Raw genomic sequence first — 14,232 nt, 5'->3', positions numbered from 1 at the left:
GGTTAATATTAAATCCAGCTCAGAGCCGCTTTGTAGTGGTCTCCAACAAGTCTGGAGTTCAGAATGGCACCAGCTATTTCCCATACATCTCTACTCCCAGGTAGGTGCAGGGAGGTTTCTAGCCTCTAGTGACTGACCCACTGGGTGTCTTGGCTTTGCTGAAGCCCAGGGTCAGGAAACAGGCAGTGGGAAGAGCCAGGAGAGGGTGGGGTCATGGTGTGCACCACCACCAGCTTGACGGACAGCAAGCTGGAGCTTTAGCTACTCCTCCAGCACCTAGCAGTTCCATCCCATCTGCACTCACTGATGGGACTTGCCCTGAGAAGGCAGAGAGGCAGGGACAAGAAGTACTCTGGTGAGGGGAAACATCTTGTTTTTAAGCCTTCTAGGTCCATGCAAGACAGGAAATTCCTCAACTCTCCTGAGGCAGCCAGCTTTCCTGACTGCAGCCCAATGAGGAAAATGAGATAGGTCTGTGCATTTCCAATGGGGAGGGGAGGCAAGCCCACTTCCAGGGCCTCCTAGCAAGGTCCCCTGGCTGTCCTCCGTCAAAAACAACAGGGCCTGAACTGGGAAGGGGGAGCGGCAGGAACCTGAGGGCCCCCATCATGTTGCTGAAGACCATAGAGCTTACCTGTCCCTACTTCTGCACTTGTGTTCTTGCTCCATTCACTGTACCTGCTCTGGGGGAAGCTTCTTTTACCCCCTGAGCTTTCCCAGTCTCTCCCCATGTTCAGTCCCTGAGGCTAGAGAGCACTGTAGTGGGCCCAATTTTGTTTTCATTGATTACAGATAAAAATTCAGTCTCAAGTGTGGAGTTAGACCTTGCCCAGGTAAGAGAACTATGTCCAGGTCCCTAGGCTTCCTGAAGAAGCCTGGTGTTTGTTTGTGGCTCTGTACTAATAGAAACTCAAAATACCAGAGTCCCTCTAACTTTGATTTGAAGTTAGAGATACCCTAGTTGCATTAGTCTGTTTTCTGTTGCTATAACAAAATACCTGAGGCTGGGTGATATGTGAAAAAAAGATTTATTTCAGCTCAAGGCTCTGTAGGTCTAAAAACACAGCACCTGCACTTTCACTATGAGGTCCTCTGGTGAGGACCTCATGGTATGGCATGTGTGGCAAGACCATTTATGCGAAACAGACCAACGGAGGTGCCGAACTCATTTTAGAACAGTGTATCATGATAGCTAACACAGATCCATAAGACCCCACTCACTCCTGAGAGAACTAATCCAGCATTAAGAACCTTATCCAGCCTCTTGAGAAAGATATTAATCCATTCATAAACGTGGTAACCTCATAACCTAATTGCCTCCCAGAGGCCCCACCTCCACACACGACCACATTGGGAATCACATGTCAACATCCTGGGCTGGAGATACAGCTCTGGTAGAGCATTTGCCTGGTATGCCCAAGGCCCTGGGCTCAATCCCCAGTACCACACACACCAAAAAGTATGAAAATATTCTTTCAGCATGAGTTTAAATGGGTTCAAACCATAGCACTAATCTTCCTGACTTTAGGCCCTGTGCCCACCAAAACCAAAAAAGCCAAAAGAGATTTATTAAAAGTCAAAGCCAGCTGGTTCACAGGACAAATGGAAATATAGACATTGAACAACTAGGGGCTTGTCCTGTACCAGGTCTGTCATGCCTGTGAAGCAGAGAAACCTCCACCTCCTGAAAGGCGTTGAAGCCCAGCTTTGGGGGAGAAGCCCAAGAGTGAGGAGAAGCCATTCTGTGGCCCATCTCCACAGAGGACTGCACCAAGGACGTCACTATCTTTCTGTCCTTTACTAGCCGGTACCCAATCTCCCTCTCCAACAAGTTGGTCTTTTTTTCTACCAGTTTTTGTTCAGGTGTTATTAATACTATATTTCCCTGAAAATAAGTCCAGGTCTTATTTTAACTTTTGCTCTGAAAGATGAAATTGAGCTTATTCTCGGGGGATGTCTTATTCTTTCATGTACAGTGATTTACTTTTATTCAAGTACAACAACCTACATTTATTCAGGTACAAAAATTTACATTTGTTCAAATACAGTCTTATCTTCTTCTGGAACATTGTCATAGTTCTCCACACCTCAAATCATGGCCCGAACGTCTTGTGACTCCATTTCCTGTAGAACCATTGGCCCCACTCTCTGGTGTCCAGCAATAGAACTCTCCTTAAATGAGCACTTCTTGTCCATGTAGCCTGTGCATAGAGCATTGGCAAAACAGCTGTCAGTGACTTCATCCCATGAATTCTTCACCCAAGTCACAATCTCTTGCAGGCTGAGCTTCACAGAGTTTCCATTAAATCAAGTGTTAACTGGAGACTTAGGAGACAAGAGTAGCAACAAAAATGATGGCAGTTAAGGTCAATGGTCCACACAAAAGCGACACAAAATTGCAGGCGCCAAAATTCAGATAAGGTTTCTTTACTTCACACATGCATTAAGTACGTCCATTACAACACATGATTTTTGAATGATGAAGATTCATATTAGACTACACCACGTCTGTTCGCTATCAAGTGCACGTGTTATTCACACATTGTGTCTGGGCTCCAGTTGGTCATTCAGCATAAGTCTTGAGTTACTCTTTACATAGGTGTTTTTGTTTTGTTTTGTTTTGTTTTTTGTCTTTTTGAGACAGAGTCTTGCTATGCAGTTCAGGCTGTCCTTGAGCTCACTTCGTGGCCCAGGCTGGTCTTGACTCTCAATGATCCTCCTTTCTTAGCCTCTTGAGTGCTGAGATTACAGGTGTGCACCACCACACCCAGCTTTCCACAGGCATTTATCTCTTGTCTGAAGGCACCTGCTTGGGTATTTACAAAAACTTAATTATAAGTTATGATTTATTTTAAGTATTAATGTCAATAATTATTATTCATATTTAACTATATATTAATATTATTTTATAATTCAGTATGTCTACCATGTGTTGCAACAGACATAATAAATGCATCCTTCTGGCTGATGATTTTAACTGGGTCTTATTTTGGGAGTAGGGCTTATATTACAAGCAGCCTGAAAAAATCATGCTAGGGCTTTTTTCCAGTTAGGTCTTATTTATAAGCAAAAACAGTATATAACAAACTGTATATATTTAAGGTGTGTAATGAGTTTTGGCATAGTTATATATCCATGAAACCATCACCATAACCTAAAATAATACCTCCATAACTTTTAAGTATTTCTGCAGGCCCTTTATAATCCAGCTCCTCAATCCCTGCCCCAGGTACTCACTGATCTGCTTTCTACTATAGTACTGTAGGTGGATTTGTGCTTCTTATTTGATTTCTTCACTCAACATATTGTGAGATCCATCCTTACTGTGATATCTCTCAATGCAGTTCTCCATTTCTTTTTACTGCTGAGTAGGATTCCAGCACTGTGTATATCAAATTTTTAAAAATGTATTCGCCTGTTGATGGGCATTTGGGTCATTTCCAGTTTAGGGCTATGAATGTGTACAAGACTCTGTATAAATATGTGCTTTCATTTCTTCCAGGACTTAAATAACTGGCTCATATAGGAAATATATATATGTATATTAGCTTTTTGAGAAACTGTCGAACTTCTTTTTAAAGAGTTTGTACCATTTTACATGTATACCACCAGCAATGAATGAAAGACCCAGGATGTTCCACACCTTGGCCAAGACCAACTCATGCAATCAGTTTGTGCAGTTTTAGCTGTTCTAAAGAGTTTAAGGTCTTTGGCTCTCAAAGTGCTTAAAAAATCTCTTCAGTGGCAAAGAAGTACCACATAATCATAGAAAATGGTAAAGAAGTGCCTCAGTTCCATTTTATGAGAAAAACCAAGATATATTAAGGTTAAAAGGAAGATGAGATCAAACATTGTACAGTGTACTGAAGGATTTGTTTTTGTTTTTTGGGTACCCAGGGCCTCACACATGTTACACAAGTACTCTACCACTGAACTACATCCCCGGCCCTATAGTTTATTTTTTTTAAAAGACGAAATGGGGTTGGAGGTGTAGCTCAGTGGTAGAGTGCTACCTTAGCATGCATGAGCCCTGGGTTCAGTCCCCAGGACCAAAAAGAAGAAAAGAACCTATTTTCTTGTGCATGTTGTATGCATAGAACATCTCTGGAAAGATAAACAGGAAACTGAAAGTTGACTGCCTTTGTGGGAGAATGTTTGATGGCAGAGGAGTAGGTGGGAGCGGAACCTTACACAAACTCTTTGGCACCTTTAGAATTTTGTACTATATGAGTGTATCACTAGTTCCAAAAGGTAAATAAAATTTAAGGGTGAAAAACCCTCATAATATGCAGAGTATCAGCTTCCCCGCTTGAGGTTCTGTTGAGGGACCAGAGTCTAGATTGGTCGTGCCTCTCCAGAAATCTCGTTGCTCATTCCCTGCTATCAAGCAAGAGTGTTATAAGGTCCAGCAGAGAATCTGGGCGCATCTTGCTCCTCATGCCCCCAGGGCTCTCAAATACTGTTAGAATCTGAGCCTCGGCATAGTTGTGTGTGGAATGGACATTTAGTCTGTTTGCTGAATACATGAATGAATAAAAGAATGTTCACCCACATCCTGTTGTCTACCATACAGAAAAGAAGAGTGACGGGAAGAGTGGCCTTTCACCCCTGGCTCCCACCAAGCCCACTGCACCCATCTTCCTGCAGGGCCTTTCTGATCTTCGAGTCATGGACGGAAGCCAGGTCACCATGACAGTCCAGGTGTCAGGTCTGTCTGTGCATCCCTCTCCTCAGGGTATATGTGGGAAAGGTCATGGTTGCCGCCTGGGTATTGCTGCCAAGGCCTTGCTTAAATCATGGACCCACCTAAAACTCAGCATGGAGCCATCAGGTAATGGGCCCGAGCAAGTGGGACCCCTCGGCATCTTTTTACTGCCTCTCTGGGTAGGAGTTTTTGGATTCAAGGTTAACTAGGCTGGGGAAGAAAATAGCCAGAGATAGAGGAGTGAGGTATAAATGTGAAAACATTGTGTGGCCAATGCATCTGGAAGGTTTGAAAATAGTGCAAAACAAGATTACATGAGCGCTTCCCAATTCTCACAAGATACTCTTACTTGCTGTATTCAAATTTTAAGGTGCAAAGAAACAACAAAGATCCTTCTAAAAGAGGGTAATAAAGTAAGTGCATGTGGTTTTCACCCTCTTCTGAGATACCCCAGTCCTTGCTGGAGGTAAGCAGAGAAGCCAGGAAGCCCCTGCCTCTGTGCTTGTGGCTAGGGCAGCTGAAGCTGCCACTGAGTGGCTTGGCTCCCAGACAGTGCCTCTTACAACTTGCAGGTCACTTTCCTGTTCTCTCAGCTCCTCTTGAGCTGCAGAAGCAACAAAATGAGCTGTGAGAGAACCTAGGGGCTCACCCTTGTAAGGATGCTCAGATGATCTCCCTGTTCCTGCAGGCTGGAGGCCATGATCGCCCCAGGCGGGTGGCTGGGTCCCCCTCCTGTCCACTCTCCCACTGGGTGGAAGAGACTGTTAGACTCCAGGCCTGTGACACTTAACCCGCTGCAAACAGATGGCCATCTGTTCACTCAGTTAAGCTTTTTCAAGGCCTAAAGCTGCCATCCTGCCTGAGTAGGCCATTGTGGGGACCTTGCTCTTTTGGAAGCAGAGCCACTCCACCCTGCATCAGAAGAACCCTCACTGGGGACCATTGCTCTGGGCCCCAACAAATTCCAGGAATGCAGACTGGTAAAAACTGGCAGTGTTACTCACCAAGACTCATGTTTGGAAGCTGTGCAAGCTGATACCGTGGGACAGCATTTGCATGATAGCAAAATGAAACGCTCCCCAAACTTTCTTCCGGTGACAGTCTGCGAGGAGGTTGCCATGCCGTTGCCACTGGCTTTTCCATAGATGCCCACTGCAGAGCAGAAGACGTGTGATGTTTGGGCCCAGTGACTCAGTGGCCACTTAGAAGTATGCAGCTGTGTCAATTCTAATTTTAGAAAACATTCTTCCTGGCTTTTCTTTTCCATCTCTGAAATCATATTTTCAGTTCTGGGTTTTTTTCTAGTTTCTCCAGGTTGGATTTTTAGTGACCATAATGAACACATATCAGGCGTTTTCTTTGTGTCAGATGATATTCTAACGGGCTCTTGAAGGAAGCTTGATTCACTCAGGCCTCCAGTAAGCCCGCAGGGTCAGTGCTCTTAGAATCCCCATCCTTCAGGTGGGAGAGCTGAAACAGAATTGGAACAAGTGTTTAGCACAGTACTAAGTGCGGAATTATCACCTGGCCAAGGAAAGACCTCCCTGACCACCCCTCTACCCTCCTCTTGCTTCAGGGAATCCGCCCCCCGAGGTCATCTGGCTTCACAACGGGAATGAGATCCAGGAGTCAGAGGACTTCCACTTTGAACGGAGAGGCACCCGGCACAGTCTCTGCATCCAGGAGGTGTTCCCGGAGGACACGGGCACGTATACCTGCGAGGCCTGGAACAGTGCCGGGACAGTTCGCACCCAGGCCATGCTCACGGTGCAAGGTGAGGCTGAGCCACCAGGAGGACAGCATCGCTGCTGTGGCCGCTCCCAGAGCCATGTGGGGCGTGCTTTGTTCCCATCCCAGCCCCGCAGGCAGTGTCCTGGCAGACACCTCCAGCTCTGGCTTACTGGAGCTTTCTGATGTCCCTGCGCTCTCTGGGTTACTGGTGACCATTTGCATAGAGTGCTAAGAGTGCAACGCACTTAATTCACAGTGATAGCTTTTGAGATGAGTTCTGGACTCGTTGATCCTTGCCTTTAGTGAACCTGTACCAGGAGAACAAGTTAAGCACAAAAGCAGGGTACAACAGTGCCCAGTCAGATGCGTCTGATGCAGGCCACAGCACCTAGCTGGTCCTAGTGTCTCTGGACAATGGCCTTGGATATGCAAATTCATGTTAATATTATCCTCAGTGAAATATACCCAAGACAGACCTGTAAGGAGAAAGATGTGCTGTGTTTGTGTGATGGAGGTGATTTCCGGACCTGCTGCTGTTTTCCATCCCTTCTCACCATGGCAAACAGAGTGGGCTCCGTGTGCTGAGGGGCCTCCCTCTCTACCTTTTCCCTCTCCTAACTTCCAGAGCCACAAGATGGCACCCAGCCCTGGTTCATTAGCAAGCCTCGCTCGGTGACAGCCTCCCTGGGCCAGAATGTCCTCATCTCCTGCGCCATTGCTGGTGACCCCTTTCCCAGCGTGCATTGGCTCCGAGATGGCAAAGCCCTCTCCAAAGACACTGGCCACTTGGAGGTGCTACAGAATGAGGATGTGTTCACCCTGGTTCTGAAGAACGTGCAGCCTTGGCACGCTGGCCAGTATGAAATCCTGCTCAGGTGAGTCTGCCTGCTGTTCCTTCCCCCTTCCTGCCGTTCCCTGGGCTTCCTTGACTTGGGGCTGGGCAGCCCAAGGGGGCACAGGCTGAGATGAACTTGGACTTCAAAGTGAAGCAAGTGCAGGCTCAGAGCAGAGCAGGTGCTGGTGAACAGCCTCCCTGTCTCAGATCAGTTCCCCGGGAGCCTCGTCACAGCGCATGCTGGCCTTCACGTGGTGTGTAGAGAATATGAAAGGGAGGAATGGGGTCAAGGTGGAAATGTGGGTGGATAGAGGGAATACGCTAGTTATCTGTTGCTATGTCACAAATTACCCGAAAACTTAGCAGCTTGAAACACAAACATTTATTATCTCACAGTTTCTGTGGGCTGGTATATTAGTCTTTTTTCTGTTTCTGTAATAATACCTGAGGGTAAAAACTTTATAAAGAAAAGAGTTGTATTTAATTTATGGTTCTGGAGACCCAGGACCAAGGGGCCACATCTGGTCGTGGCCTTCTTGCTAGGAGAGTTCTAGGGTGGTTCAGGGCATTACATGGCAAGAGACAGGGAGCATGTGTGTGTCCTGGTCCCTCCCTGTGTCCTGCCTCTGATACTCAGTCATGGCACCCCACCCCATGACCTTATCTAATCTCAATCTTCATAGGAAGGTCCCACAGCTAAACACCACAGTTAGATTAAGTTTCCACTCTCCTAATACCTCACAGTGGGAGTAAACCACCACATGAAGCCTTGGGGGACACAAACCATAGCCAAACCATACCAGCTGTGAATTTGGAAGCACCTTACTTAATGGGTTTTTATTTAAGTTGCATTCAGGATGTCAGCAGGAGCTGAGGTCTCTATAGTCTTGTCTGACTGAGCCTGAAGAGGCCACTTCCAAGGCGGCTTGGTGAGAGGCCACAGCTCCTTGCTGTGTGATCTCTTTCTCCACAAGGCTGCTTAAAGGTCTTTATGACATGGCAGCTGGCTTTCCCAGAGCTAGTGATCGAGAGACAGAGTGCAGGTCAAACCTGCAGTGTCCTTTCTCGTCCACTCTTGGCAGCCATATACCATCACTCCAACATTGCCTTTGTGAGAAGTGAGCCACTAAGTAGGACCCATTCTCAAGGGGAGGAGAATTAAGTTCCACCTCTCAGAGTATCAGTGTAGCACTTTAAAACTACCACAGACAGGTTAACTGTCCCCATTCCTTTTTTCTCACCTTTTCCACGCTCTGCTAGATTAGCTGGGAAGGTAGGCCAGTTTGTCTGCAGGCCTAGAACAGAGTCTGGTCTGTTGTTAGCATTTACAGGCTATTTGTTAAGTGAATGTGATCCAAAAGAATGTTCTCCTGTCTTTAAAATGCTCCAGCTCTTAAAGTTCTGTCCAGACCCTGGGTTGACAGAGATGTGGTGCTTGGCCACGACCCTAGGGTTGGTGTAAGCATGAAAGAGCAACTGTCTGCACCTGGACCTAAAAATGGGACACTATGCCATCCTGAGGGCAGTGTTTGGCCACTTTGCAAGGAGCTTTCTCTCCTGACTTTATCAGTCCCCCATCCTGAGCCCCTCATACTCAAGGCTTTGACCTGCAAATAAGTTATGTCGCTACATGCCAGGGCTACTGCCATGGTGGAACAGGGTGCCTACAATAATTAAAAAACCTAATGGGTACCCCATCCCTTCATGTCCTTTTTTGCACTTGTGCTTTATGCTTGTATCAGCTAGATTTTGCTGCATAACAAACCATCCCCAAACAGTAGCATTTTTTAAAAATAGCCATTTTTTAAAATGGCTATTTAACTGCTATTTGTTATTTCTTAGGAATCTTTGGATCTGCTAGAAAGATCTGCTAATCTGAGCAAGACTCAGTGGATCTCAGCTGAGCTTAATGACCTACTTGTGATTAGCTGTGGGCTGCTGGTCACCCTTCAACCATCAGCGATATTCTTAGAACACATCAACCACCTTTGCCTTATGCTTGAGCCATTTATTACCAAGAGGAGACCACACTCCTAAGCCATCAAAGGAAGAAAACCAATTAGATGTGCAAATACTTGCAAATGAGCTATCTGCATAGAAGGAGTAGTACTCTGAGACAATACTCATATTAATGAAACCAGACTTTCTAGAGGAGATGAACTTTGTATGGGATTTTGAGGGAAAACAAAGGTTGAATCTTGGCCAGTAGGAAAGGGCTTGGCTGTTGTGTAGGCTGAGCAAGAAAGGGTGGGAATGGGGAGGGACAGTGAAGTGAGGGGCCATGCAGTTTTTCCAGGCCAGAGAGGAGGACTGCATTGGGAGGTCAGCAGGCAGACTGTCTGGGGCCAGCTGGGGACAGTCATAAAATTTAGACTGTTGCAGCTGGACAAGACTTCAGATGTTAACAATCCTCCTCCTCATTTTATAATGTGGGAAACTGAGGTCTCAGTTCATGGACTTGCTCATGGCCACCCAAAGGCCATGAGCAAAGCTCAAGTTTGAGTTTTCATCTTCTGGCTTAAGTCAGGCGGTTGTCCACTTTTCTGGCCTAGCATGGGGAGTTTCTCTCAAGTGCTGGAGGACCAAGGACATTGAACTGGCACCTCTACCCTACAGTCCTTGTTTCATTTCCTTCCTCAGAATCCAGCCTCTTCATTCCTCTGGAAAGCTGCTGCCCTGGCCTTGCTTGTCCTTAGCTGAAAAGGAGCAAATTAGTGGAAAGTTCTCCCAGGGAGAGTGTGTCAGGCCTGCAGGGGGCCTCGTTCCCCTCCTGCTCTCCATGTCCTGATAGAAGTCAGACCTAGTCCCAGGGAGAAATGCCAGGGAATCTAGCTCTTATCTCCAGTACCAAAAGGGAAAATAGCAAAAAGTCAGCTCCAAGTTCCAGCTGAAAGGTTTGAAAAATTAATAAATGCGAGGAAATTATTTCTTTAAACTAGTTTTGCTTATGAAACCATCCCAGAAGTGGATGAGTGATAATGGGACAGGATCCAGGGTTTTGTAACCAGAAGGGTATCTTGTTCAGGGCTCAGAAAGAGGCAGAGGGCTCTCAGGGTTTGTGGAGGGTGAAGGCTGATAGCTCTAGTCCTCTGCAGCAGCCTCGGGATGGGGCCTGAGCCTCAGCCCCAGGCCTGAATTGGTAACAGGGTGTGTACAAATGTCTAAGACTGCCTGAGGTGCTGTCCCAGCTGAATAGGTTGTCTGCATGTGCGACCCAGGCAAGAGACCTTCTGACCTTTGTAGGATCCAAAGGAGCCACTAATTGCTTTAAAGGCCCAGCAGAGAGTTACACTTACATCTGTAGGGACAGGCACCCTCCTGGCCAGCCTTGGCCTCTCAGTTCTCAGTCCTCAGGAAGTGGTCTAGGTTAGGTAGATAAGGAGGCCTCGGGGTTTCTCTGCATCTGTGCTCCTCACCTTGGGAGCAGGTCGTGGCAGAGGGCAGAAGCCCTTTACCCGTGTCCCCAGGGGAGATACGGCTTACTCCAGCCCACGGACAGGGCTTCCCCCAACTCAGAGCCTTGTGGGTTGTGGTCACTGTAAAGTAGGGCCATCTGGCCAGCATCTGCTCCTGATTGCTCTATCTGAGCTCTGTTCTTGTGACAGGAGGAAACTCAAATGAGATGTGTTGAAAAGGGCTGCCGGCTAAACACGGTCCTTGGGCACCTTGTCTCTCAGCTCCATGCCAGCCTGGGCACTACAATACTGTACTTGGAAGAAGAGTAGGGAAAGACTGGCCTGACACTGGCCTAAGAAGCAGAACACCAGGGGCTGAGCTTCACTTCCAACAGGTGCTTGCTTGGTTGTTCTTCAAGTGGCCTGAGGATGGAAGCCTTTCTAAGTGTTGAGAGCTCAGGGTGCGCCACGGGGCCTGGTGCTTGTGAGGCTGCTTGTTGCTCAAGGAGCACCCTGGGCCCTACAGATCTCACTGAGGCTCCTTGAATTGGCACCTTCTCTGAACCTGAGGCTTTAGGAGCGGACAGGTCGGGGAGCTTGGCAGGGGAGAAGAGAGGAGTGCGAGAGCTAACATCACAAGAAGTCACCAGGAAGGCATCTGTATTGCCACAGCCTGGGGCAGTGTGAGGTCACCCCAGAGATGGACCAAAAAGACCTCAGCCCACAGAGAACAGTTCAAGGGTAGAAAAGATCAACCTCTGCTCACTTTACGTGGGTTCCAGAGCCCTGAGAATGAGGGCCATGCCATGGGCTGCCAGTGTCTTCCCCTGGGAGGGGGGTGCCTACCTCCGTCCACACAGCATCATGTGTGGGCACAGGACCCGTGCCTGTGCACATGTTCCTAAACTTGGACCTTTGGGAGCAGGTGGACCCCACAGACACATGCATGTGTCCATGTGTGTGGTTGATATGTACACACGCACAGCAACACACACAGAGCATATCCCAGGTATCCCAGATACAGATATCCCAGAGCAGATTTGTACTGATGAACAGCGTAGGTTGAGTGTGCAGGTTATAGGCCTTAGACTCAGGCAAACTCGGGTCCCAGCCCTACTCCCCACTAGCTACCTCTGTGAGTTTGTGCAGATTACTTAGCCTTTATAGGCCTTGGCTTTCTTACCTAGAAAACAGTGCTGACTCCAACCTAATGAGAGGTCCTGAGATTAATGAGATGAATTAGGTAAGGAAGCTGTCACAGAGCTTGGCATGTCTTCTATGGCATCTGGGTCATACTTGGCCCTGCAGGCTACTAAGATGGGCACATCCAGGGGACCAAGTGGGGCCCCAAGAGTCCCAGCACTGCTTCACTTAAACCCCTGAGCCTCATCTTAAACGGGCATGATCATCCCACACCTCTCTAGCATGTTATAGGGAACAAGAAAGACAAAGCAGGCTTATATCTGGTAATCTGAGCAACTACTTTGAAGATAACTATATGCAGTATAATAACCATGGTTGATTTCCTGTTATCCTGTTTTGAAATTGTGTATCATTTTTAATGTTTTCATTCTTATTCTTTATTCTCTTTAAAATAAAAAAAAGACAAAGGTTGCGGAAGTCATAGGGTGTGTGTAAAACACAGTCCTTAGGATTATGGGGCCCCCTTGGCTCTCAGAGCTGGCCCCATTCTTCCCAAACCTGAGCAGACCCTGTTGGCTGGACAGAGCTCAGAACACCAGCAGATGGCAGCCTTGTGTGGTTCAGCCCCTTCTGAGCTCAGGGGCCTCAGCTGGCCGCGCACCACAGGAGGCCCAGCCTTCCTGCGGATGTGAAGAACAGGAGCCCCTCACCCCACACTCAGCTGAAGAGAGAAGAGAAAGGGCCACCATGCAGGGAGACAGTTGTTAGCCTTTGAACACAGAAAGTTCTCATCCCAGGCAGTTGGCTGATGCTTTGAGGGCAGCTTTCACTTCAGGCTTTCTTCTTCTGTTGATTGAATGAGCGATGGTATTTTATAATCTGCCTATAGAAAAGCATTCTCATGTCTAGATGCCCAGTTTACTTGCTGCCCAGAGATTTTCCTTGCTTTCTTCTTTTTAAACAAGAGCCGGGAACATGAAGGGGGACCTCACGTTTAGGTAGTCCGGCCCTAAATCTAAGCCTGGAATGAATGTCACAGCTAAACCTGTAAACTCCATCTTCTGTGCTGGCCAGACAAGCCTTCGACCAAGTCCCTACTTGCCTCATGCCCTTCGCAGCCCTGGGGTGATCAGGATCTTTGCCCAGGAAGCCTCTTGATCTCTGTTGGTCCCTTGAATTCTTCAGGAACCAGGTTGGGGAATGCAGTTGCCAGGTGTCGCTGATGCTACAGAGCAGCCCTGCCAGCCCCCTCTTTCGGTGAGTGCCCCTGCCACCAGCCCACTGTCCTCCTGGTCCCTCAGCCCCAGCCCAGCAGCTTGGGATTGTTTTTGTCCTCCAGCTGAGTCTGCCCGTGCCAAAAGGGAGAGCTTGGAAAGGGGTTAAGGGAGGAGGCAGAGGGAAGGGGAGGATGATTTTTTTTTTTTTTGCACACACCCTTATAAGGCTATTGAAGTCATTACCGATGTAATAAACCAACTAAGCAAGCGCTCTCACCAATGTTCCCTTCTATAAACACAGCCTGACTGGCCCCCAGCTCTCTCTCCCCTCCTCTCTCCCCTCCGCCCTCGGGGATTTGCTCTCCCTTGACGTTTCTGGCTCACCCGGCCCCTTTTCCTCCTGCTTTTTCCCTTCACTGGTTGCAGGGGGCGGGAGCCTGCCAGCTGTGAGGGCCTCTGTGGTGGAGGAGTTGGTGCTGATGGTGGCGGTGACTGTGATGGGACCCTGAGGCCTGGCTGGCTAGCAAGAGGGCAGGGTTGGCTGGAGGAGGAAGACGCTGAGGACGTGCGGGGGGTGCTAAAGAGGCGAGTGGAGACCAGGCTGCACACAGAGGAGGCGATCCGCCAGCAGGAGGTGGAGCAGCTGGATTTCCGTGACCTACTGGGGAAGAAGGTGAGCACCAAGACCGTCTCAGAAGAAGACCTCAAGGAGATCCCAGCTGAGCAGATGGATTTCCGCGCCAACCTACAGCGGCAAGTGAAGCCAAAGACTGTGTCCGAGGAAGAGAGGAAGGTGCATAGTCCCCAACAGGTCGACTTCCGTTCTGTGCTGGCCAAGAAGGGGACTCCTAAAACCCTTGGGCCTGAGAAGGCACCACCTCCAAAACCTGCCACCCCAGATTTCCGCTCAGTGCTGGGCAGCAAGAAGAAATCACCAGCAGAGAATGGCAGCAGCAGTGCTGAGGCCCAAAATGCCAAAGCCACAGAAGTTCCCACGCCTGTGATCAATGCAGAGCCTGCAGGGGCCCTGAAACCCATGGGCAACGCCAAGCCTGCCGAGACCCTGAAACCCATGGTCAATGCCAAGCCTGCTGAGACCTTAAAACCTGTGGGCAGTGCCAAGCCAGCTGAGACCCTGAAACCCATGGGCAACACCAAGCCAGCTGAGACCCTGAAACCCACGGGCAATGCCAAGCCTGCCGAGAC

General features: G+C 48.3%; 1 protein-coding gene across 4 annotated transcripts in view; it reads left to right on the top strand.

Annotated features, from left to right (window-relative positions):
* Mylk (myosin light chain kinase) overlaps positions 1-14,232 on the top strand; it is a 248,001-nt gene that overhangs the window by 156,392 nt on the left and 77,377 nt on the right. For 3 of the 4 annotated variants that reach the window (XM_013515195.1, XM_013515193.1, XM_013515194.1), the window contains 5 exons: positions 4,574-4,708; positions 6,282-6,479; positions 7,062-7,311; positions 12,995-13,066; positions 13,453-14,209. In XM_013515195.1, the coding sequence (XP_013370649.1) occupies positions 4,574-4,708; positions 6,282-6,479; positions 7,062-7,311; positions 12,995-13,066; positions 13,453-14,209 (1,412 nt within the window). The remainder of the gene's footprint in view (positions 1-4,573; positions 4,709-6,281; positions 6,480-7,061; positions 7,312-12,994; positions 13,067-13,452; positions 14,210-14,232) is intronic. The other variant, XM_013515196.1, reaches the window with a different exon arrangement.

The sequence above is a fragment of the Chinchilla lanigera genome, unplaced genomic scaffold, assembly GCF_000276665.1.
Source record: "Chinchilla lanigera isolate Chin_1 unplaced genomic scaffold, ChiLan1.0 scaffold00026, whole genome shotgun sequence".
NCBI classification, from domain to species: domain Eukaryota; kingdom Metazoa; phylum Chordata; class Mammalia; order Rodentia; family Chinchillidae; genus Chinchilla; species Chinchilla lanigera.
The sequence above is the reverse complement of the archived record's forward strand: the minus strand, read 5'-3'. Positions and strand labels throughout refer to the sequence as shown.